The sequence below is a fragment of the Pygocentrus nattereri genome, chromosome 1, assembly GCF_015220715.1.
Source record: "Pygocentrus nattereri isolate fPygNat1 chromosome 1, fPygNat1.pri, whole genome shotgun sequence".
Classification (NCBI taxonomy): Eukaryota; Metazoa; Chordata; class Actinopteri; order Characiformes; family Serrasalmidae; genus Pygocentrus; species Pygocentrus nattereri.
Window position 1 is genome coordinate 28,063,558 of NC_051211.1, and position 25,799 is coordinate 28,089,356.

At 38.4% G+C, this 25,799-nt stretch overlaps 2 protein-coding genes across 12 annotated transcripts in view; both read right to left on the reverse strand.

The window, feature by feature from the left end:
* Positions 1-11,550, reverse strand: part of LOC108435075 (myelin regulatory factor like) — a 29,929-nt gene extending 18,379 nt beyond the window's left edge. For 3 of the 4 annotated variants that reach the window (XM_017710632.2, XM_017710631.2, XM_017710629.2), the window contains exons 1-2: positions 11,320-11,550; positions 9,779-9,864 (exon numbers count right to left, since the gene is read on the reverse strand). In XM_017710632.2, coding sequence (XP_017566121.1) covers positions 9,779-9,824 — 46 coding nt within the window. In that variant the 5' untranslated portion in view covers positions 9,825-9,864; positions 11,320-11,550. Of the gene's footprint in view, positions 1-9,778; positions 9,865-10,903; positions 10,983-11,319 lie in introns of all 4 variants that reach the window. The other variant, XM_017710630.2, reaches the window with a different exon arrangement.
* Positions 11,551-13,304: 1,754 nt separating this feature from the next.
* LOC108435092 (RAB3A interacting protein (rabin3)) overlaps positions 13,305-25,799 on the reverse strand; it is a 28,950-nt gene continuing 16,455 nt past the window's right edge. For 3 of the 8 annotated variants that reach the window (XM_017710660.1, XM_017710658.2, XM_017710661.2), the window contains 7 exons: positions 23,364-23,567; positions 21,376-21,504; positions 20,886-20,998; positions 18,800-18,823; positions 18,359-18,458; positions 17,005-17,074; positions 13,305-13,974 (listed from right to left, as the gene is read on the reverse strand). In XM_017710660.1, coding sequence (XP_017566149.1) covers positions 13,892-13,974; positions 17,005-17,074; positions 18,359-18,458; positions 18,800-18,823; positions 20,886-20,998; positions 21,376-21,504; positions 23,364-23,567 — 723 coding nt within the window. In that variant the 3' untranslated portion in view covers positions 13,305-13,891. The remainder of the gene's footprint in view (positions 13,975-17,004; positions 17,075-18,358; positions 18,459-18,799; positions 18,824-20,885; positions 20,999-21,375; positions 21,505-23,363; positions 23,568-25,799) is intronic. The other 5 variants (XM_037538371.1, XM_037538366.1, XM_017710659.1 and 2 more) reach the window with 3 other exon arrangements.

Here is a 25,799-nt window from a genome sequence, read left to right on the forward strand (position 1 = left end):
GCAACACACACTAACACCACCACCATCAGTGTCACTACCTTGCTGAAAATGATCCACAACCCAAATAATACCTGCTCATTAGTGGTCCTGGGGAGATCTTGAGGGCTGATGAATGGGGTAAATGTGGGATAACAAATTATACAGAGAAATAGGTGGAAAACAATCTGTGATTGTAAAACTACCAAGTGCATCTGTTTGGTAAGTGAAACTGATTAAAATTTTCAATGAGTGTAGATACAAGGTAGGTGTACCTAGCAGAGCGACCTTTGAGTGTATCTCTCATCTAAACGGTGTCAAAGTTCAAGTAGAGACGGCATAGAATACATTAACATTGAAACGTAGGCAACAGCAGAAGCAAAGAGAGACTGCCTAGAGGAAGCTGAAACAGTGCACCAAAGAGATGGAAAGGATTTCAGCTGAACTGAAAACAGTAAAAGGGGAGAGTCAGCAAGAAATGCTCAATGAAACTGAGCAAAGCATGAGTATGGAGATGAAGAAAACAGCTTGCTTGATGGACAGCTGGACAGAGGGGAATTAGGAAGATGACTGCGCTCCAGAAAACAAACAGCAAAGAGAGGAAAACAAGCAGCCTGGAACAAAGACCGTCATCAGCAACACATGCCATTAGAAATTAGAATTGAAATGCAAAAATTCAATTTGAATGCTATTTTGAGTATCATACCATCTAATATTGAATCTTGAATGGAAATTGATTGTTAAGGGTTGTAAGAGAGTAATGTAAAATCTCAAATTGAATTTTATGGTTGATGATGCCTGTTGTCTAATATGACTGTTTGAAATTCAATTTAGAAAATGCATTTAGGTTTTCTATAGACGGCTTCTGTGCAACATAATCACAAACATGAGCAACTAGAAGACAGAAAGCTGCTCTCTAAACAGCATAAAGCAACAATGGCAAGGAAATTTTGTGCAGCAAACTGCACCAACATCAGCGAAGATAGATGGAGGATATCTTGAAGGGATTACATCTCTTTGCCAAAAACCAAAGAAGATGATGGATCAAGGCCATCAAAGAGCAGACTGACCACCCGAATGTACATTCCCAAATGTAGCAAAAGTCTGTGCAGCGCCCCCTTCATATCTGAATGTAGTGTTTTTCATCAAGACACTTGAACTGTGGTTTTAATACCATTATCATTTTCTGACACAGAGATTTAGGTAAATTGGGTGAAATTCATAGGACAAGTTAGCGAGCTATGATGTTTCGTTAAGCTAAACATTTAGGGAATAGCAAACTTAGTGGGGCATTCACAGAGACTAGATGACTAGCCGATACTGATAGTCAGCTATTATTAGTGTTTTACATGAAGTTATATTAATATGCAAATGAAAGACAGATTAAATTCTGAAATGGCATTTCATTATTGCGTCAACAAGAATTTAGAAAACAATGTAAAATTGACGTTGATCACAACTGCTGAATAACATTAAAACCTTGTGACCAGCTGACTTACAAATTATTATTATATATTAATATAAAAGTGGTTTGGACCCTGGTTGCATGCACACCCAATAAAGTTTGAACAGGAAAACCCTTCTATTAACTCACATCTTCAGATTCACTTTCAAAATAGCATTCAGGTGACTTGCAGGCAAAAGCAGTTGAATATCAAATCTCTTCCCCAATCCCTCCTACCCTACTCAATGGCCTTTTTATTAGAAACGTACTATAAAAGGTACATTTGCCTTTATATTGACTGTAACTCAACTGTTGTTAACCTTTTTAACAGGGCATCCTATCCACCAGTAAAAGGGGACCACCACAAGACCAACACTAACCAGATATTATTTGCCGAGGCTGCTGGAGGTGACAAAGAAGCATGTGCAAAATATATCCATGCTATGTTTTACACTCACATTTGGTGAAAAAAAAAAAAACATCACATGGCCACTTCCATGCCACTTGTGTCATAAAAAGAGTATTACTGCCAGAAAACGTGTAAAAAGGTGAATGTTATGGGTTCTCGGTTTGTCAGACGCTAGAGAGTGCTCCTGGGTTTGAGTCCAAAATGAAAGTAATGCTCTGAGCATATATAAGCATATTAGAAACACCATAAAACATTTTAACAGCACCTTTATATTTTTAAGACCTTTTGAACTTGTTATAGGAGTTTGAAATGGCACCTCATGTACATTCATGATGTCAGTGAGCACAAAGAACCAATGATCTGTTCTGCTCGCCAATCGATCAGCAGTCAGTAGCAGTAACATTAATCAATCAGCACTCAGAAGCCGTAATGTTAGCGCCCTACTGTCCAAAACCTGTTTGCTGTAGAAAGAAGGAAACATACAGGTAAACTTACTTCGATATTTCAGTGATCATCCTTCTGCTTTTCAGAATTAAAGGAAAGTCCTAGGCAAGTGATAAGGAACTATTTCAACTTTTTGTTTTTTGTACTTTTAGGACTCACTCAGGGGCACCGGGAAGTGGCCAGACTCCAAAGACTGCCTGTTATTGCCTGCTGCTGAAGCCCCATATGGAAAAAAAAAATGATGGACATTTCAAATGCATTACAATCCATGCCAAAATACATTCCAAACACTAAAATATATTTCAAAATATATATCCATATTAACCAAATTTTATACTGAATTTATTTTAAAATGTATGGGAAAAATATCAGACATAGAAAAAAAATAGATGTATGTAAATATTTAAAAATACATTTGAAAATGTATGAAAATAGCCAAAATACTTGAGCAATGTGCTTTACTGTTTGGAATACCTTTTGAAATTAAGATTAAGTGACACTTATTAATCCCACAACGGGGAAATTTCACCTCCGCATTTAACGCATCTGTGCAGTGAAAACACATACACACTAATGAATTTACACACACTAGGGGCAGTAAGCACACTTGCCCAGAGCGGTGGGTAGCCCTACCCGCAGCACCAGGGGAGCAGTTGGGGGTTAGGTGCCTTGCTCAAGGGCACTTCAATCATGTACTATCGGCTCAGGGGATCAAACCGGGGACCTTCCGTCACAGGGCTAACTCCTTCCAGGTTTAAAAAAAAATCCTAGATTTTCACAAATCTCTGACTTTTGGACCGCAATGTCTATGGGCTAGATTTAAGATGATTTCACTTGCCAAGATATCGCTTACAAAGTAACTCCCTAATTCATAGGACAAAAGCACTTTAGTGGAACTATATGACTGCCATGGAATAGCACTATGACCTTGATCTCATTACTCTGCAACTTCTGGACCAACACCCTCGAGCCTAACCTTGACCTCATGGTGACATGCTACACCTACACCATGATTACAGCATCAGCTGCTATCTACTTGATTTAGTCATCAGAAAGAGAAATGGTGGGCAATGACCAGCAGAAAGCCTTCTGAGGAGGAAAGGATCACATAACTAAAAACATGTCACAGTATCTGAATTTAGAACAGGAATTAATTGACTGTTACTCGGTTTCACGGCTCTGAACTCAAAGGCATCTACTGCTGTAGATATATAACTTTTGTATCATTAACAAACTATCATTAACAAACAAATTATCATTTGATTATAAAAGGTCATTAGTTCAGTTAAAATCATAACTACAGGGCTAATCATGTATTCATTTAGATATCAGAAACAGATTTTTTATTATTAGTATGACATTTAAGCAGCAGTCAGTGCAGAGTAACTCAAACACATTTAAAAAAGTCTAACAAGACTGACTATATTACTCAGTAGGATAGTAAGAGCTTGTGCTTCTATGTTTTGCACAAGTTAGCACTTACTCAGGACCTCCAACCAGTAGTGCATTGTAATAATCCTACCTGGGTAATAAAAGACATGTACACTCTTTCAGCATCATGAATGATTCAGATACTCCTAAACTTTACAGTATTTCACATATGTTCAAAATGTTTACCTGACAGGCCAATGTTGATACCAAAATTCTTTTCAAAAAACAATAACATTTCTCAGTTTTGACATTAGATATGTTGTTTAATTGTCTGTTTTCAATTTAATATAGGGTTTATATTATTTGTACATCATTGCATTCTGTTTATATTTATATTTTGCACAGTGTCTCTTTTTGCGGAATCAAGGCCACATATATAAAGCTTTTTTTTACTACAAAGAATGTGAATAAGATGATTATTGGATTTTGCACTTATTTTTTTTCTTAAACTTTGGAAAACATATTTGTAGATGCTGCAGAGGTTCTGTAGTCACTGAAAACAGGATCAAAGCATTATTTTGATGTACCACAAGTGTAACCCAAACAGTCCCTTTTGTGATTTACAGAACCTACTGAACTTTGTTCAGTCAATTACATTTACATTTACGGCATTTGGCAGACGCTCTTATCCACTTAGCGACTTATAATTTGATTGTTTTTTTTTTTTTTTTACACAGGTAGGCCAAGGCGGTGTTGGGAGTCTTGCCCAAGGACTCTTATTGGTATAGTGTAGGGTGATTGACCAGGTAGAGGTAGAGGTAGCTAACCCTAATGTAAAACATTCTTTCTATGAGACCTTTCTCAGGAAGCTTTTCTGCCATCACCCCTGTTAGGAACTCACTATATAATGCTGCAATAGCCTGTTTAGTGGAAAAATTCCAATAACTGTCTGGAAAACAGTAACGTTCTAAAAAACACTAGAGAAAGCAGATTATGTAATTTAGTTTGTTAACATGACAACAGGGCAAAGTGCATTCAGGTTTATAACTGTAGGGCCTGGGGTATGGTGCTCCACATTAGAAGTGTTGACAGAAGACTTAAACTTGATCTGTAAATAAAACTGCACAAATGTACAGTCCTTTCTATATTGGAAAGCCTTTTGATTTTTTGCTTGAGTGCAAATGTCTCTGGTATCTCACCAACACATTTTATCTAAACTATAAGTGTCATATATGGGCCCTTACTTCTCACTCTCATAACAGCTTAATCATAAGCCTGCATGTCAACATATTTAGAAATTAGGTAATGTCAGGTCAAGATTTGAGACTTCTTCAGAACCTCTTTCTATAAACAAAACCTTATGTATACTTATCAAAGTAGGGTAATAAAAACCTGTAAGTGTAATATTTACAAATTCTCATCTTGAAAAAGTCACTGCACCCACAACCAACTTTTAAAAAGTTTTTTTTGCAGTGGAAAGGTCAACAATTGTGTTTTCTGTTTTAGTTATGAGTATTAAATTTAGCTGAAAAACAGGTAACACAATATTATGCCCTCTGTTTTTTTGACATGCCTCTGTGGCTACAACTACCTTTCTAGTCGCTGTATAGATGCAACAGGTCAAACAAATCAGCCAAGTGAACCTTCACTAAGCTGACCCCTTGTTTACTGTTGCTATGTCTCATGAGCTACTTTATGTGAACTTTGGGGGTAGATACATTAACATGTGAAATTCCTAGTAACATTTGAACTAATCCATCCAAAATTTCAGAAAAAGTTGTTAAAAATCTTCAGTGTGCATTGAAAGTTTTATGATGTCTTGGCTGCCTAAAAGAGCCAAAAGAATAAAAACAGCCTAAAGCCAACTGATCATCCATCCATCCATCCATTTTCTAAGCCGCTTCTCCGTCAGGGTCGCGGGGGGAAGCTGGAGCCTATCCCAGCAGTCTTCAGGCGAAAGGCAGGATACACCCTGGACAGGTCGCCAGTCCATCGCAGGGCAGACAGACAGACACAGACAGTCACTCACACCTAGGGGCAATTTAGCATGTCCAATTGGCCTGACTGCATGTCTTTGGACTGTGGGAGGAAACCGGAGAACCCGGAGGAAACCCACGCAGACACGGGGAGAACATGCAAACTCCACACAGAGAGGACCCTGGCCGCCCGGCCGGGGAATCGAACCCAGGCCCTCCTCGCTGTGAGGCGACAGCGCTACCCACCACGCCACCGTGCCGCCCCCAACTGATCATTAGACAGCTTAATCAAAAATGATACATGAAGTAGATAGATAGATAGATAGATAGATAGATAGATAGATAGATAGATAGATAGATAGATAGACTGCCCCCTACAGAGCACTGACTTCAACCCTATTAAACATCTATGGCATATGGCAAACTAGAATGGAGAACTGATGTTGGTCCTCTCATCCAACATCACTGTCTGACCTCACAAATGCTCCTCTGGGTGAATGGGTAAAATGCCCACAGTCACATTTTAAAGTCCTGTAGAAAGTGGAATTTTTTGCCATTCATTCTTGATATGACACTTCAGCTGCTCAACAGTCAGAGGTCTGTAATGTCATATATAGTGCTTCATAATGCACCACACACTTTCAATGGGAGACAGGTCTAGACAGCAGTCAATGCCAGTCTAGCACATGCATGTCTTACTACAAAGCCACGCTGTTATAACACATGCAGAATATGGCACCAATATAGTATCAGTATCAGCAGCAGAGAATACCTATACCACAAAACAACTACTGACTCACAAGTGCTACTGAGAGACATGTGCATGACTACTAGTAGTGGTGCTATACCAGTTGAAAATCTTCCTAAGGTAGTAGCTATAGATAGTGATATAGTATATATAGATAGTGTAGTGTATAACACAACATACAAAGTGCAAATCTCACAAATGTTACTCTTTTAGCTGAATGGCTGAGACAGGCTTCTTTCAGTAATCCCCCATCTCCTGCTGTGTAAACAGTTACAGTCTGAGTTAATGTTAGTACAGGTTGTTTCTTACAGAGTGAACATTACAGGGATCAGTGGTGGACAGTAACTAAGTAAATTAAGTACTTAAGTAGTTTTTTCGTTTATCTGTACTTTACTGAAGTATTTCCATTTTGGGTGACTTTTTACTTTCACTCCACTACATCTCAAAATCAAAAGTATGTTACTTTTTACTCCACTACATTTTGCAAAATCGGTCATTCCTTTTGGTTCATGCGTACAAGCGCAAAGCAAGAACACCAATCGCGGCACAGCGCGCACTTTGTTTTGAGCTTGTTTTGACCTGTTGGTCATACTGACCCAGTGCAGCACACGGTTCAACATCAGTGCAGCAGCGTGAAATTCTGGGAGAGTCTGTTCAACATAAATGATGAACTAACCTAACTTTGTGTAAATAGAGCACAATATAGAATTTGCACACATATGCAGTTGACTGATGTGTGGTCATCAATGAGTGATCCTGAGTTTAAAGGAAGCTTTTATTAAACTTAAACTTCTAACTAAGTTGCAAATAAATCTTAAACCAAAACTTTGCTTATTTGCAAAAAGTTATTTCAGAGCCACTCAGTTCTACCTAATGGAAATTGTTTGCCTTCAGTTTTTTGTGCTTTTAAGTAATAGTTTTAATAGACTAATTAAAGACATTCTATTAAAAGACTGGTTTACCAAGAGTGACACTGGAGTATTTTCACCTAAAATTAGTTAATAAAGTCTTGTTACAAAAACGGTATAGAGCCATAATTAATCTTTTAGTACTTTTACTTTTGATACTTGAATACATTTGAAGGCAAATACTTTTGTACTTTTACTCAAGTGGAGGTCTAAAGGGAAGAACTTCCACTTTTACTGGAGTAATATTTTATCTTGGGTATCTCTACTTTAACTGAAGTACATGATTTGTGTACTTTGTGAAGCGCTGACAGGGACTTATGGAAGGAACAGCCAGTCTAGGGAATATTTTGGTTTACCACAGAACATGACAATGGGGATTTTCATTAACAGCATTTACTTTTTCTCAACGAGAAATCCAGCTCAGACCTGAAGTTTCTAATATGGCCATGATGCCAATTACGCCAGCTTCAGAAGTCTATGTAAAGTCAAAGCTACTTTCCTTAAAGCAAATTAAAGATAAAATCCCTCCATGTATGGTTAACAAGACTCTTGATTATTAGACTTACTGACAGCATGTAACCATACAAATTCACAAACTTTCACAAAATTCAAAAAACTTTTTCCTAGATAAATTATTCAGATTTTTCATGTCACTCTAAGCACATGTACAGTTTACAAATGTTATTGTACTCAGCTACTAGCAGATTTAATTCAGTTAACCTACTGGCATATTTCATCAGAGATGATTCATTAATATAACTCAGTTACTGGCACTTTTCAGTCAGGCACTGGCATATGTCACTCCACTGGAAAATGCCACTGTAGGCAGTCTTTTAGCAAACACTACTTGCCTGGCTAATAAGCAAACTAATGACAATGTTATGGGACTATAAACCCATAAAAATCCATATTAGATCTAATGTGGCTTGAAGTAAATGTGGCTTTGCAGTCAGTCAGCCCAAAATAAAAATTCAGACAAAAGCTAACAACACGACCTACTTCACCTCATACCTTTTAGCTGGAAAACACAGTTTATGAAGAGTTAGGTAGCTGATCCCAAATATGATAAACCCACTAAATTGTGGTAAAGGTTTTACTCCACAATAAGTATAAGTATTATCTGGTAACCATGACCTAGTCAGCTGTGCAAACCTATTTTGTGAATCTGTGAAGTAAAGTTTCAGATCGTGGCAAAATGGGCATGCATTCAAAATGGAAAGAAATAAAACATAAGTTCTACTTAACAATTTATCAATAATTATTCATAATAAAACATAAAATCAGTAAGCATCCCCAGCCCTACACATTTATCAACTTCAACTTTTCTTGCTTTTATTACACTTTTGCAGTTTAATAAATAACGAAGAGTGCCATTTCTATGTTTTTATTATGTTTTCTATTATTGTTTAATAAAAATAAAGTAGCCCCGCCCCCCCCCCACCACACAAACCCTTGGAATAAAAATGAGTAGAAATCCTCACATCAGGATTAAACAATTAGAAAAAAATTGTAAGAAAATGGAATTTTGAGAAAAATAAATGATGGCAGAGGCTCTTATAATGGCTCTTTCCTGTCATTAGGTACTTTTTTCCATGCTGACAACAGACAGAAGTCTGACTTATGAGACTTGAACTGTCCTTCAATCCTTAATGCTCTGGTATGAGTTGAATTGCTTTACTTATGATGGACAGGGGAACATTGGGTATCCTTCCTACCATAAACACTCAAGCCAAGTTCGACAATAACAGTCCTCATTCTCTCAAAACGCCACTGGATGTGGAAAACTTACTGTTCATGTGACTGTGGGAGGTTTATTGCCAAGCTTAAACTGTGAGTGAGCTTGTAAAGTTAATAGCCACCAGGTCACACTTGCATTTTAGAGTCAGGATCGCTGTCTAATGGAACAATATGTACAAAGATGTGGAAAGTCAGAATCGCAAATAGGTGCAATAATTTGACTACCTGGTGTGTTGGCAGAGGTAATAGCTGAGCAAACAGATACTTGCACCAATTAACAGAACATCTGGCTAGTGGCTTTATTCACAAGTAATAACACAAGAGATCTGATCTCTATCTATTTACCATGAAAAGAATAACCTGTGCAACATAAGAGACAGTGGGCGACGCCATCCAAGATAGATACCCTTCTATCAGGTATGTTATAGTAAGACAAAAGCTAACCTGTGTATCAACGTAACATACCAAGATTGACCATGGCCATCTCTGATCTTCAGCCCAGTGCAGTCATTTTTCACTTCAGTGTGTTTTGTAATCTGTTTATGATCATCGAATGTGCTTGAAAAGGCAAATCAAACTGGCTGACATGTCAGAGTCCTTTTTTTGTGTGAAGAAGACAGAAAATCAACATACTTGGGTTCCTCAGTAAAGGCAGAGACTGCCGTTACTGAGAAAAATAGAGATCATTGGTCACACTTCTATTTTGGGGAACGTTATTAAAATTTCAGACCAAAAAAAAAAGCACACTATTGGAGGCCACCTTACCATCAAAAAACTGCTGGAGGGCCTCATTTTCACCAAGCACATCCATTGGACCTTCTCCAAAGCTTCTGGGCTCCACCGTGCTCCACCTGTTTTGGCAGACAATTGTTAGTGACCTGTGCTTCTGTAGTTTACAGTTCACTTTATTTTTCCCCAGCTTTGTTTTAGTCGACCACTTTCACTGCTCTGTATTGTGACTGGGGGGGCGGGGGTCTCCAGGCACCTCAGGATTCCAGTTGATGTTTCTAAGAGTCCATAATGAATTTACAATAAACCAAACGGTCAACTGCGAGGCTCTCGTTCACTGCGCCTGTTCGGAGCACATAAAACGCAGGTTGTCACTCATATGCCATAAAATGTGATTTCGTATGTTAGGTCTTGGTGGTGTATCTTTGGGGCGCTGTATCTCGGCTCCAAAGAGTGTAACACAGCGCAAAAGCCCTGGTGCTCAACGACGAGCACGGACACAAAGCCTTGGCAGTAAAAGTTGTGAGAGAGTTTGTAATTCGCTTCGTTCTTTCCGACTTGGGTGGAAGCTCTGACATCGCCTGCTCGGTTGGCAGCAAGAACAGCTGGACGGAAAACGGGTGGGTACATGTAGTATGGTTTTCCCTTCCGCTCCAAAGAATCTTCCACACGCCAGCTCAGGGGTCTTTTACTGACCGGTTGCGGCTCCACAGCAGAATTAGATTCGTAGATAAAAATAAAATGATCCCCTTTGCAGTAAAATAAAGCTCTGCTGATCGTTCAAACACAGTTTTAACAAAAAAAAACCGATCTTAAATGATCTGGAACGTATGTAGCCTATAGCCGCTAGCTCACCTAGCTAGTAGCTAACGACAAGGCGAAGAGAAGCTTCGAGAAGAACGTCGATCATGTGGAGACGAATCGAGTGGAAGGCCTGTGGTCGATGGTGTTGAAAGACTCCAGCTGGCTCACATGTAAAGGGTTTAAATGAGTTGATATGTTAACTGCCAGACCATCGTAGTACTTCGTGGGCCATAGGAAGGATATCTGAGGACCATGCTTCCACTATTACGCCATAAATCAGGAACTGCGATTTAAAATGTTCACGGCATTGTAAAAGGCACGCAGAAAGAGCTCAGCCAGAGCTCTCGTCTCTCTCACCGTTTGCGTTTTCTAGTCACCAGTCCTGCCAGGTTTACTCCTACCTCAGATACTGATCCAGGTGGCCTGGGGTTCAAATCTAAGAGTAAAAGGCGTGTATTTAGAAGCTCGTTTCAGGAGGCTTACAAAATCCTGAAAAGTGAAAATAAATGCAAAACATTCCCTTGTTGGACATTTCATTAGTGGAACTGGAAAAGGAAAAATCTGAAATAATCTACTTAAATAAATCAATCATTTATTTAAAAATAAATCAATAACAATGCTGGCTGTTTTCAGTAGGACAGCAGTGCCATGTGAAGATCAGAACAAGACAAACTAAAACTTGCAATCTGTAAGTGAAGAGTCAGGTTAATCAGCTATATGGACAAAATGGTTGGGTGAGTATCTTATCAGATAACATCAACGACAGATATTACCTTTTCCTTAAGATGTTGCCAGGTTCTGTTGAAGTCTCAATTTGCCAAAAAACAACAACTTATTCAAGTGCAATCCATTTGCTGGTATTCCATGTAATTCCACAGGTGGTGGAATACCACAGGCATTCCACGAAGTTTTTAAAACTCCTGAAAATTTCCAATAAATGTGTGTAGTTCCTTATTTAATGCAAATGGCGACCGTCATGCCTCCTGAATCTAACATGTACTTTGTTCACTGATCTCAGAGGCAAAATCCATCCAACTTGGCCTGCGCAGATTGTACCTGTTTGCATGTAGAGGAGGGGCTGATGGCCTTGCTCCAGGCCATAAACGAAGCATTCTTTATGGCCTGGCAGACCTAGAGAGACAGCTATTCTGAAAGAAACACAGAGGAAAGCCTCGCTTCCTTATCTAAGCCTGGTCATTAATAGCAAACAGAGCAATGACATGCCAATGATATACTTTCCATCTCAAACTTCCAACGATGCGGCAGGGCTCCTCTAGCCTGAAGCACAAGGGAGTGTACAAAAAATGTAAACACCACAAAAAATACTCATTGGCTGTTTTATCAGGAATACCTACCATATAGGTGCACTTAGTAAATTTACAGTTACTGACTATAGTCAGTCTGTTGCTGCACAGTTTATTAACTCTATCCACTCCACCCAGTGCATCAATAGAAGTGGACCACCATAGAACCACCACTGCCCAGGTATTATCTTTGTGAAGGACCATTCTCAGAACAAGAGTGACACTGACTTGGTAATGAGTGGGTGTGGTGCTAGTGCATCAGACATGGCAGTATTTCTGGAGAGGTTTAATTTGTACAATGCTTTTTACAAGGGGCACTGTCACAAAGCACCTTTACAGAAATATGGGTCAGTAGCAAGTAAAATACTTCCTAAGTGCAAGAGGAGGATATCTCAAGAGGAACCAAGACTCAAAAGGTAAACCCTCTGGTCAACAGGGAATAACAAAACAATAATAGAAGAAGAGCATCTAAATAAAGAGTGTAGAATTGATAATGGATACACAATAGAACTGACCCTTTCATTAGATTAACCAATAAAAAAGTCATGATGTCATGGTAGTACAAAACTGTAGAGAACTCAGAATGGTGTGAGGCAAGGGAACAATGTGTAAGATTTAAGAGTTCTTTATATAGTCTGAGCATGCACCAATTTCATCAGGGTGGTGGTTGGGGCATGCAGATGAGGCTTTCTGACACAGCAGGAATACGTGACTATTTTAACATATCTGTTTCACTAAATTGTTTCAGACTGTTATACAAAATGTAATGCAAATCAGTAAGAACACGAGTTTTTGGTGACTGTAAAAAGGTTTTGCAACACCTATACCAATGGTCTCCATCCTTGGTACTAGAGAGCTATTTTCTTGCAGAATTCAGTTCCAACCCGTTTCTTGTAAGCTAACCTACCCCTTACATAACTAATACATCGGATCTAGCCAATCAGGGTTTTGGGAAGAGGTTAATTTGCTGAAGCAAATGTGTTGCAAAGTGGGTTGGAACTAAGCTCTTAAGGTAGACCGTTTAGAGACTACTGACCTTTATAACCCACAAGAAAAAGTAATTACCCCTAAACTTAATCATTTGTACCACCCTTAGCAGCAACAACTGCCAAAAAAAAGTTTCCTACAACTAATGTTGGATGCATTGAAAAGTTGACTTCATCTTTATTATTTGGATTGTGGTCATGCTGCATACCCCAGTGACGCGTGAGCTTCAGATCATGAACTGATGGCCAGACATCCCAAGTGTCAAATGTGGGCAGGTCTAATTTAATTGACTAGAATTATCACCTACATTTTGTTAACTGAGTAAACTTAGAGGGAAGTTACACTTCTACACAGGGCCAGTATGTAACACCATGTATCTCAACTAACAATGTTTTATACTATGTGTAATGAAGACTGAGCAAGACACTGAGCTTTCACAACTGAACAAAGACCAGAAAAAAAAATAGTCAGGAGGTATACAATTTTATTCAGTGTTCCAGAAAGGCACTCAAATCAAAATGGGGGAAGCTTGATGGAATTTGGGAGAAAGCACACAAACAACCGATGAGACAGATCAAGAAAACATATGTACGGCACATTCCACACAAACACACATAACATCACAGCAACACACTGCTAGCTAAATTTAGAATGAACTGAGAGAGCTCAAGAGAAATTTACTGGTGTGGACCAAAACATTTCTTTGTAAAATGTACAGATTTCACAAGACGTCCTCTTGAATGTAAATCCAAAACCAACATAGATTTCACTTTCTTCAGTCAACTGACACAGATATTCAGATCAACCTCAGCAGCGTGTGTTGTACTTTAAATAGCAAGAGGACACAATATACCGTAGGCTGATCACACATACCAAATACAGGACATACACACCGGGCATGTCCACTGGAAAGAGATGCAATGCTGGAGTGTTGGAGATGGGCGACAAAAGAGGTGGTCCCTGTGAAGCTTCTTTTGAGTTGACGGGAGAATTCTTGTTTCTCTTTTCTTTTCCAATTACATACAAGGACATTCCTGTCCTCATTGCTGACTGGTCACAGTTCATCTCTGTAGTAGCCAAGCTTGGCGTAAGACATCTCCTTCCGTAGTTGCATGACCTCCCAGAACATTTGTTCAGCTAAAAAAAAGCAAAGACCCATAAGACATTTTCAAAATAACAATAATAAATCTTTAATATCTTAAAAGGCACTGCTTTCAAATACATCTGGCTCCTGATTATTATAAACTAGATATCAAAAGTTATTAGATGTTTTGTTTAAAGTATTCTGGTATCGACAAAAATGAGAACTTATATATGTGATTCTCTGTTAACAGTGATTTTTGTTAGGTTATCTGCCTCATGATTTATCAGCACAAGGCAATCTGAACATTAGCTCTTCATTGACATGCTACAGCTTTCTCCATTATTTCAGAATTATCCAAGCCTGTTCATCATTCTGGATACATCTAAAAAGTCTTTTCTTTCTTTTTTTTAAATAGGTTTTCAATTAATTATTTGAAAGCTGTAAAGCTTAACAGTTCTAGCACATTAAAAACATGTTATACATTATAAACATTGTTATTCATTATTTATTTGATCAAAAACAGTGATTCCAAACTTAAACAGTAGTGTATCTTTGTACAAGTAAGCTAGAATTTATGACTGGCACTACATACATAATACCTAAAATCAGAGCTCAATTTCATAGTACAATGTTTGACGGTTGAATTACCCAGCAATTTGGAAGATTAATTATTGCCCTTGGAGAATGACATTTCTCAACAATTAATCAAGAAAAAGTTTAAGGAAATTTCTCAACTGGAATCTTGACCATTTACCAACTAAAGTTTTCAGAAGAATATTAGGCCTTCACGCAACTGTTAATCAGCTGCTGCAACAAGGAATTTATCCTCAGAACAGTTAATAGCAGCCCTCTTCTGAAAAGAGAATCTTAACTCAACAACTATAGTCCAGTTTAAAACTTTCCTTTTATAGGCAGCATAACTGAGAAGCGAGTGTGAGATTCAGGTTCATACCAGCACAAAAACTGTATTAGGTTACAGTGAGAAACCTTTCACTTTCCAAACTACAGCAGTTGGTCTCTTTTGTTCCCAAACACTTGCAGAGTGTTAAAAGAAGAGGTGATGCAGCACAGCAGTGGAACATGCTGTTGCCATCCAATTCCAAATGGGCATTTTTTTCCCCAAAAAAACAATAAAATTTCTCAGTTTCATTTGATTCGTTGTCTTTATACTATTTGCAATAAAATATAGGGTTTAAATGAATTTCACATGATTGAATTTTGTTTTTATGTACATTTTGCACAGCATCCCAACTTCTTTGGAAATTAAAATTTGGAAGTTAAAGCTGTTTTTTACTCCCTTTTAAATTTCACATAACATTTTCCAACCATAAGGGGTGTGCTCTGCCCTCCGATGACAATGCGCTCCATCTCTATGCATGGTCCTTTATGGGCTCATAACGTGAGCAGAAGCGTATCTGAACGTGTTTGAGCAAGGCATGACTTTTTTTCTTTGCTAGGCAATAGAGTATTAGAATTTTTAGTTTCGATTACTTTATTTGCTCCTATAAAACAGATATACTGTTCTGTTTTTAAATGTTTTTCCAATGTAAAAAATGAGAAAAAAAATTTAAGTGGTTTAATTTAATAAAAAAAAAAACTTTGAGTGAAAGAAAGGGAATTAAATTTTAGTTCATCCATCCACCCATTTTCTATTTCTAAGCCGCTTCTCCGTCAGGGTCGCCGGGGGGGGTTTGTTCAGATTGAACTTTTAATCTTTGAATAATAAAGCTGTAGTCTTTGAACAGCAGACAAGGAGTCCAATTTATGACATAACATGTAATTACCAAGTTATTCAGATCAGTGAACTGAATCACATGGAACCAATAGCTTACCTGTAGACTTCCTATTACCTATTAATTCCTATCCAAAAACATTTTTAATGATGGAGTGTACCCCCTAGAACTGGAACAATTTTTTGCAGACCTCATCACAGTATTGACTTGCATAAATGTTTATAATTTTGAGATGATCGGACCAATGACTGATGAGTTATTAAAGCTATCAATGCCATGGTCACAAAGATTAACTGATGGGAGTGAGACCATGATGAGTGTCTTTTAAGTAATTTTTAAAGCTGTATTGTATGGCTGCATTCATGGTCTGGTGCTGCCCTCTACTGGCATCATTGCGCTAATATAAAGAGTTCAAAGTTACAACTCTCTCTCTCTCCCCGTCTCTCATGTGGAGATCCTGGGATGTCAGTGGATCTCATTGTTTAGCCTGACTCAATGATCGAAGTGAACAGTGGCTTATAAAAACACTGCTGTCAGACACATTCTACTTTACTTTCTTTAGTGAGCTCACAACGACTGTTCTTGCAGCAATTGCCTTTTTGTTGTCAACAAAGTCAAAAGTGTTTGCTTTGCTAGACTGGTCTTAGCTAATTATAAGATTAGATGAGAAAGGCCAGTAACTTCTGTATTCCACTTGTTGCAAACCTCTAAAGATGACCTTATCAGCTGAACCGTAAAACCCTTTTCTAAAAGTGCCAACTCAGCTTTCAGATAGTTCTATTTAGCAGAGATAATTAAGCTAGCTGGTGACCAGGCATAATAATTTTAGCTAACATTAGCAATGAGAGCAGCTAATTAAGTCACTGCGTTTAAGTTGAACACTAGTCAATATTTCAAATTACTTACTCTATTAGCAGTAGTGCTGAAACAACATTACCATTATGTAATTCTGCAAAGGCTGTCTTAATAAATGTATGTATTCTATAGAACACTGGAAATACGTCAAGAACAGGTTTCCTGTGTAAGCGCTCTACATTTTATTTTCAAGAAGCATGGCTTTAGTTCATTATAATACTCCATACATCCATTTGAGAATGTCAATCACTAATCCTCTAGCAGACTAGGAAACCCTGCAGCAGTGCTTCATTCTATGTTCTTGGTTTAAATATGCTGACTTTTCACTTATCAGCAGAGTACATTTGTTTGCCAGCCAGACTAGTGAGGCAACTGCAGGTTTAGGAATGAAATCCAGTGTGTGACTCTGTGTGTGTGTGTGTGTGTGTGTGTGTGTGTGTGTGTGTGTGTGTGTGTGTGTGTGTGTGTGTGTGTGACCCTTTAAAAGTAGCTCACCATCCTGCTGTTTCACCAGTCCTTGGTGGATATAACGAATATAAGTGAAGAAGTTGCAGACAGAAGTTATCTAGGAAAAGGACAAGGAAAGTTCAAGTGTTAAGAACAAACCACAACTGCAGGGATAAAATGAGAAACTAAGGTCTACACACAGTTTACACTGTTAAACTCTTGGACCTGAGGACATCTTTTACTGATCTGTCTGCATATTCCCTGTTCAAAACATTTTGAAGAACTTACCAAATGAAATGAAACAAAGATCACAGATCATCCATTACATAATTTCTTACTTTTCAGACAAAGATACTTAAAGGGCTCATAACCTCTTTTCCTGTCTGTTTTTTCCTTTCAGTATCCTGAGATCCAATTATGATATAAAACCAGTACATGACTTTTTTGTTATTGTGCATTTAGGACTGATATATGTAAATTAGCTCTGTTCTGACTGGCTGCCCTCATTCAAACAGCAATCCTTGCTAAAACACTCCTTACAGCTTCAGTGTGAATGGGCAGGGTTAAACTTGCTTTAGGCAGAGAGATGGTTATACGAGACATAACATAAAATTTATTCACAATTTGTTTTTGTAGATTTGTTTCCATCTATGGACTGTATGATCTAGGATGTGAATGGCATTTAACAATATTTATACACTACATCAAAATTTTATCTCAAAGTGAGTTTTCATTATGGGATCGTGCCTTTTTAATAAACAAAAAACATTTACAGCATTTAGCAGATGCTCTTATCCAGAGCAACTTACAAGAAGTGCTTTGTCTATCTAGAAAAAGTATCTATGCCAGTTACCAAAAGATTAGAGAGAAAAAAATTTGATTCTAAGTGATAAACAGAAGTTGGAAAGTGTACAGGTAAAAATGGACAACAGTTTTGTGTATATAAAACCACACAAACATCATAAGTGGAAAATGTAGGATGTGGGTACTTTAAAGCATCATTTATCTTTTTGGTTGAGTATGTTGATGTAATGATGTAAACAAGCACTGGGCTGTAGTTTTAGCAAGAAGCCTTGCTGCTCAGAAAAACAAAAACACAAATTCCAACATCAGCATTTTTTTTTTTTTTTTTTTTTGTTAAAACATTTGAGTAAGCATTTAACTAAGATAATCTGCATAAAATCAGAACATTTCATTAAAACATTTGACGTCAGTCACAGAATTGTGAGATATATTTATAAGGTTAAGACATATGCTATAGATACAAACTCAGAAATATGTGAAAAACTACATGACGCTCCACATAAAAAGTACTTAATAGTGGCTGTTTGCAACCAGAGCACCAAACATCTCAGTTTGAACAGCAGCTTAATAGAAATGTAAATGTGATGGACGTACTCACCCGATACCTACAGAATGGGGATACATAGTAGTAGTTGCTAGAGTCCCCAAACTTGATTCTGTGCTTGCAGGTTTTGGTCTGGCCACTGAGGGCGCATTTTCTGCAGATGAGAAAAAAGGTAGCAAGGTTCAATTTCTTCAAATACACATCTGTACATCTCAGAATCAGGAGTAACTGACAAGGTGAAAATCAAACAAGTTCATGGGTACAATCTTGACCTTATCCTACATGGTATCTACATACTACTAAGCACGCACCAACCAGTTAAGCAGAACTGCTGCTTAAACATATCCTCCAAAAATTGAGGAAAAAGCTCAAGAGGTAGAAGGGGAGCTAACAGAGAAAGAACTGCATGGGGAATGATGAAAGGAGAGTAGGAGACAGCAAGCAAAATAGAAAGAGACAGAGACAGAGAGACAACAGACAACACTGACCACTTACGTGACTATTTCAGACCTCCTGCCACTAGGGGGTGCCCATTTGAATATGAAGAACATAATAGAAAGAAAGAAACGAAGAAAGAAAACAGAAGAGATGGGAAAAATGCTGTCACAGGCAACCAAGCAGACAGTTCAAAGAGAAGCTTATGGGAAGACAAGCTGCGAAAGTGTGAGAGAGCGGGTGAAGAGCGTGAGAGTGAAGTTCCACAGTGGTTTTGCCCTTGTGTTCTGAAGGCAAATGCAATAATTTAAGAATAGGCCATCCATCTGCATGATTTATAGCTAGTATATTGTGGCTGCTATCAAGAAAACAATATTACACAAATACTATTATTAGGGCTACTAAACTGACTTTTTGCATCATTCCATGGGGTTCACAATATTTGATTTTCTTAGGACTTTAGGCATTATTAGTAAAATGTTGTATCAGAATCAGATCTTCCCCATGCTCCAATGTGACCTGTTCCCACATCAACACTATATATCCTTTGAAAATTAAACCATAAATCAAATATATACCATTTTTTACTTAACTTACTCAAAAAATTATGTTCTGTCATATTAAGTGACTTGAGCACAGACTAAAAGTTCTGCTTTTGTTCAGCATTGATATTTTATCACCTCTCCTGGTCAGCCTGCTATAATGAGGACAGAATGCAGTCGAGGCAGAGAATATAGAAAACAGACCAGTTAAAAATGGTCTGTTATTGGTAACCAGCTGTATAATTCCTTTCATGGTTGCATTTTACAGATATATATTTCAAAGCTAACAGCTACACAGTGAAGATGAGTAAAAATTAGCCAGCTTTTAGCAGACCTAGCTGTTTAGCCAAAACTGTTCAGCTTGTGAAGCGCATTTGTTCAGCAGCATAAACTGTGCTGCTGTGAGTAGTCATGAACACGGCTCTTGACATTTTATGTAAGACCTGTTTATTGATCATGTTTAGTTTCCTGAGCAAGACTTATTTACCTGTTAATTTTCCTTGAGTTTTCATTTGTTTGCTGTGTAGTTAGTGGAGGTTATCTCTGCTCTTCGACAGTCAATTGCGCTGCATTCAGTTCACGCACCGCAGTAGTGAGGCGTAGTTACATGGCTGAACCTAGTTTTCTGTAGCTATGGATACCAGTTCTGCCCTCACTGGTCTAAAGCATGCGTGGACCAACAGAAGTCGGAAATGTTATGAGCATTCGGGTTCATTAGTAGGTTGTTTTGAGGAGAGATGGAAAAAATGTGAGAAATGTCCAATGTGACGTGAGACCGTGAGATTACACCTAAATGCTTATGTCTCCAATTCATGAGAGTTGGCAGCCCTACTATATAATTCCATTATCAGACAAGTTCACAGTCTCGTGATCTTACGTCAGCAGCGTATGCACAGATCCTCTGCATTTGTGCCTTCAATTTTATTTAAATCAGTCTGTTTCATTACTTAGAATGGTTCATGGGTGGTAATCACACTACCTTTTAGTGCTGATCATTCTAACTTTTCCCTCATTTAATGAGTGTGATTTAGAGAGTCTTGCAGCTTTAGAAGGTTGTTGATTTTAGATGTTGCAGTGAGGATTTAACATCAGACATCAGTGCAGTATTTTAAACCAGTAAAAATGTCTCTGTTGAGTCCAAATAAACACAATTGCTGCATCACAATTCAACAAAAGGCTCAGAAGTTACTCAGAAGCATGGTAAACAGTCATTTTTGCTGGTGTCTGGTAAATAACTACATTTTTATTTTATTTTTTTCAAGCCCTACTGTAGGCACAGATGCAATGTCTATGCAATACAATGAAAAATTTAAAAACAATGGCAGCAATGGCACAGAGCCTAAGCCTTGTGCTGCTTCCAATTGAACTGTCCACTTTACTGTGGGTGACAAGATTTTTCTTTCTTCATATTGTAATTTGCTGAAAATAACGCTGCTTAATTAAAAATAAAATAAATAACAAACTTTTGTATTCTTCTAAAGTCTTTTGTGGATATTAACCAGAAACACCCTTACAGCTCAAGGGGAAATGTCCTTCCTACTGACCATTCACAATTTTTATTTCAATATTTATTTCTTACTTTATGGGTGATCGTCAGTACTCACTTGGGCCCCCCACACTCCACGGCTGAGGCTTTAACTACAGGTAGCGGCTGGAATCCCACCGGCTCCACACTCAATGTGTTCCGCTCCACTGCCTCCAGGATCGCTGACCCCAACTATGGACAGTAAAAACAACAGGTTGGATCAGTAAAAAAATCCCTGCAGTTTTCAGCATGTGAGAGATGAACTGAAAGCTTTACAACTGCTTGGCTTTTTAGGCCTATAGTTATACACAAATGATCACAAAAATAAGTGCAATAATAATATATAAGACAATATTTTATTACTAAACAGGCATAATCCATAGACACAGATTTTTGGAAAAAGTGAAACAATCAGATGAGTCACCCCCTTCACAATACTCTCCCACAAGTGGGCAAGAGCATGTGTGGCATATACCACAAAAAAAAGTTATGGGCCTGAACACTTGATCCCCTATAACAGGGCAGTCTAGAGTCTCTGCTATGCTGTGGGGGGCATTTTGCTAGCGTACCTCACTCTTACTGAAAGTGAGGCAGGGATAAATGTCTTCTCTGTAAATTCGGTCCAGGAAAGAGCAGGTCCTTTCCAGAGTGGGCTCCTCCTTCCATGCTTTAAACTCATTAAACAGAAGAGAGTCCACCTACACACACAGACACAAAGCCTTCAAATAGATTTCAAACACAGTTCCATTCAAGACCTTGATGAATGACGTTATGAGAATTGTTTAAAACAAATGCAACACAATTCGAGTGAGATGAACAGCACAAAGTAGAGGGCAAAATGATGAGCCTGTTAAACAGGTCTGGTGTCCTAAACTAGATTCCTCTGCACGGTTATTCAAACAGACAGCAATGCTGGTGCCCTCTTAACAAGGCCTTTTCTGACACACACTGTTGGCAGGCTTAATAAGCACAACCCTGACAAGGAAGAGCAGTGGAACCGATACGTAAAAGGCGAGTCCTTAGTACAAACTCTCTCTCTCTCTCACACACACACACACACACACACACAGTTACTTCAGCGGTAGTGCTAAACACAGATATGAGAATCTCAGGGACTACACACACACACACACACACACACACACACACACACACACACACACACAGTTACTTCAGCGGTAGTGCTAAACACAGATATGAGAATCTCAGGGACTACACACACACACACACACACACACACACACAGTTACTTCAGCGGTAGTGCTAAACACAGATATGAGAATCTCAGGGACTACACACACACACACACACACACACACACACACAAATTGAAGTGGTACAGCAATGGCTGCACATCTGATGTATGCGAGTGTCCACAATATTAATTAGAAACAAAAATGTCAGCTACAGGCACTTTCTTTGTACAGATGTGAGCAAAGAAAGCGAAGTAAACAAATTTTTAAAAAGGACACCTGATTTTTCAAAAGAAATGCAGGAATTCACCTCTGTTCTATATAAGTAATAAGCAATCCTGCTGTGCAGAGTGTATAACACCTTTCTTTATTCATGAAGAGTTCATGAACACCAATAATAAAGCATGTAATGTATACAATCACATCATCAAAAATCTGTGGCCTGTGAAATCAAAGATCATTTATGCTAAATTTAAGCTGGCCTTTTACAACAATACTGGATATACCATACACTGTTTACATTTACCACCTATGCTGTTGAAAAAAAAATAGAAAAATTCAAAACAATAATTACATTCAGCAGTATTTTTTTTTTTATTATTGATGATAATGGTTTTGAAAATTTAACTGCAAAATCAAGTCATTTGCAGACTATTTAACTGTTATGCTCAAATTTATACGCACTCCTACCAGATGGGAATAGATATGTCCAATGATTAAACTGATTAACAAAATTGTCACTGAAAAATGCAAATTTTTTAGTAGATCTGACTATATGCAACTAATGTTTACAATGCAGTGCAGTTCATAAGTACACAGCGACAATTTTATTATTTTGTACTCTAGCACAATCAATTTATTTAAAGATTTCCTCATTTCATAATTCTGATACGATTATTCGTCATCTCATCTGACTATAAAATTTAACCTAAGAACTCAAGACTGTGAAAACTGTATTCCTGCATGACTGGCTGTTCTGTTCTTGAAGTTTACGTGTAGTATGCATCTTGTGGTGAACGCTCTGAGGTCTTCATGGTCGTATTTCACAGATCTGTTTACATGCAGTTTTTTCTTAAATACTGAAAGCCATCTGATCAGCAGTGTATCAAACGTCTTTTACCTATGTCTGGATAATTTTTTTAGATTTGTCAGGCTCACTGTAGCCTGCTTTACTGACTTTGACTGTTCTTTGTTGTTCTGCACTTAAACTTCATATATACTGTTTCTTTTGAAATCCAAAGTTCTAAAGTACACAGTTAATTAAAAAAATTGTTCCTGCTCAATTACTTATGGATGGCACTGCATGCGTGACTTATTTTTCTGTCTTGTCTAGAAAGGGCATAGAAAAAGAGCAGATTCCTTGCCTCTTTGCAGTCACGTATTAGGGGCTGGGGTAAGCTTAGCTCCTGCTGGCTACCCAGCATGGCGCTACTGGTGCTTTTGTTACGGGCATGGCCTTTCTTGAATGGGGCCCTGGAGCCTGATGGCAGCTCCTTGCACGGTGAGGTGGGAGAAGTGGACAGAACTAGGGTTTTCAGAGCAGCCACTTCTGCCTGAAGAACATCAATCTGCGGGGTGGGGAACAAAGGGAAAAGAGATGGAAATGGATGGTTTATTATTGTGTTGAGAGTTTGTATACAAATTAGTAAGACAATCTATTTGACGAGCATTTGTTGATGGTAATCTATGCTGCTGCTGTTTAGCTCTGAAAGTAATGAATGCTGCTATTTCTGGTACAAAAGAAGCAACCATCCTAGAGGTGGAGCGACTTGTACCTGTTAAATAAATCTTTATTGTTAAAGACACACACACACACACACACACACACACACACAGACAGTATGTCCAAAAGCATCTAGCCCTTTTAATTAGTGATTTCAGGTACTTTAAACTGCACCCATTACGTTTTCTAGAGAGATGGAGTGCCATCCAATACTTTTGTGATGAGTTGCAGTGGCATTTTTGATTCAGAACTCATCACCAGTCACCAGTACCTGACCTCATTAATGCCCCCGTGGCTAAATGCAGAAGAATCCTCACAGCAATATTCCAACATCGACTGTAAATTCTTCCCAGAAGAATAGAGGCTGCTATGAAGCCCAAGATAGACAAAAATCTATATCATGGTGTAACTTAAAGTTCTGATATTAAAACAAATATATATATATATATATATATATATATATATATATATATATATATATATATATATATATATATATATATATATATATATATATCTGTGAAAATATCTAATGATATCTAATGAAAATGCAGCAGTTCTTTGAACACCTCTGCTGTCTAATCTGTTGCACGTTTTTATATATATATATATATATATATATATATATATATATATATATATATATATATATAAAAACGTGCAACAGATTAGACAGCAGAGGTGTTCAAAGAACTGCTGCATTTTCATTTGAAATGTGTCAAACATCCAAGACTTGAGCCACCCCACTATAGGGCAGTTTAGTTTGTACAGTTTATGCATCATGTCATCTAAGCTTATTTGTGGCAAAGCTGTATAATGGTCACCCTCAGACTGACACCTGCCCTCTGCAACTGGGTGCTGAGCTTTCTATCAGATAGACCCCAGTCAGAGTCGGCAGCCGCACATCCAGCACAAGAACAGTGAGCACAGGGGTCCCCCAGGGCTGTGTGCTGAGCCCCCTTCTGTACACACTTTTCACGTATGACTGTGTGTCCTCCCAGAACAACACCAGCATCATCAAGTTCGCTGATGATACTACAGTCGTTGGACTGATCACTGGTGGGGACGAGACAGCATACAGGAAGGAGGTGGCTGAGCTGGTGGCCTTGTGTCGTAACAACAATCTCTCCTTTAATGCAGACAAGACCAAGGAAATGATTGTTGATCCAAGGAGGAAGCGGGAGCTGCACACACCCCTGTATGTTGGTGAGACAGAGGTGGAGAGGGTGAAAACCTTCAAATTCCTCGGCATCCACATCAGTGAGGATCTCACCTGGTCTCACAATACACACCTCATCATCAGGAAGTCCCAGCAGCAACTGTACTTTCTGAGAAGGCTGAGGAAATTTGGCATGCCAGCCAAAATTCTCAGCACCTTCTACAGGAGTGCGGTTGAGAGTGTTCTTACCAGCTCCATCACGGTCTGGTATGGAAACTGCACTGCTCAGGACAGGAAGGCTCTCCAGCGTGTGATCAAAACTGCCCAGTCCATCTCAGGAGCAGCCTTCCCCTCACTACAGGACATTTATCACATCAGGGTCATCAGAAGGGCACAAAACATCATCAGGGACAGTACACACCCCCAGCACAGACTTTTCACACTCCTACCTTCAGGCAGACGTTACAGGAGTGTGAAGTCCAGGACACCTAGATTGACCAACAGTTTCGATTCACAGGTCATCAGGCTGGTCACTAACTACCTCTTCCCCTCCCAATCTGAACTGGTTTAACCTTGCACTCAACAACTGCACCTTACCTACACTGTACTGCTGCTGTTAGAACAATACTGTTTACATCTATTACTTGCACAGAGTGATATTGTTTACTGTTTACATCTGTCACTTGATGCACTTTATGAACAGCTGCTCCACATATTTGCACATATGCACTGTAACTTTAATTTTATTTCAACTTTGCACATACTGTACACTTTTTTGCTTTTACCTTTTACTACTGTTTTTTAGAGTTATTCTTATATTTTCTTTTTTCTTATTCTCTTAAGAGTATATATGGTGAATGGAGGAACAGCAAAGTAAGAATTTCATTGTACAGTGCAACTGCCTGTTCTGCTGTGCAC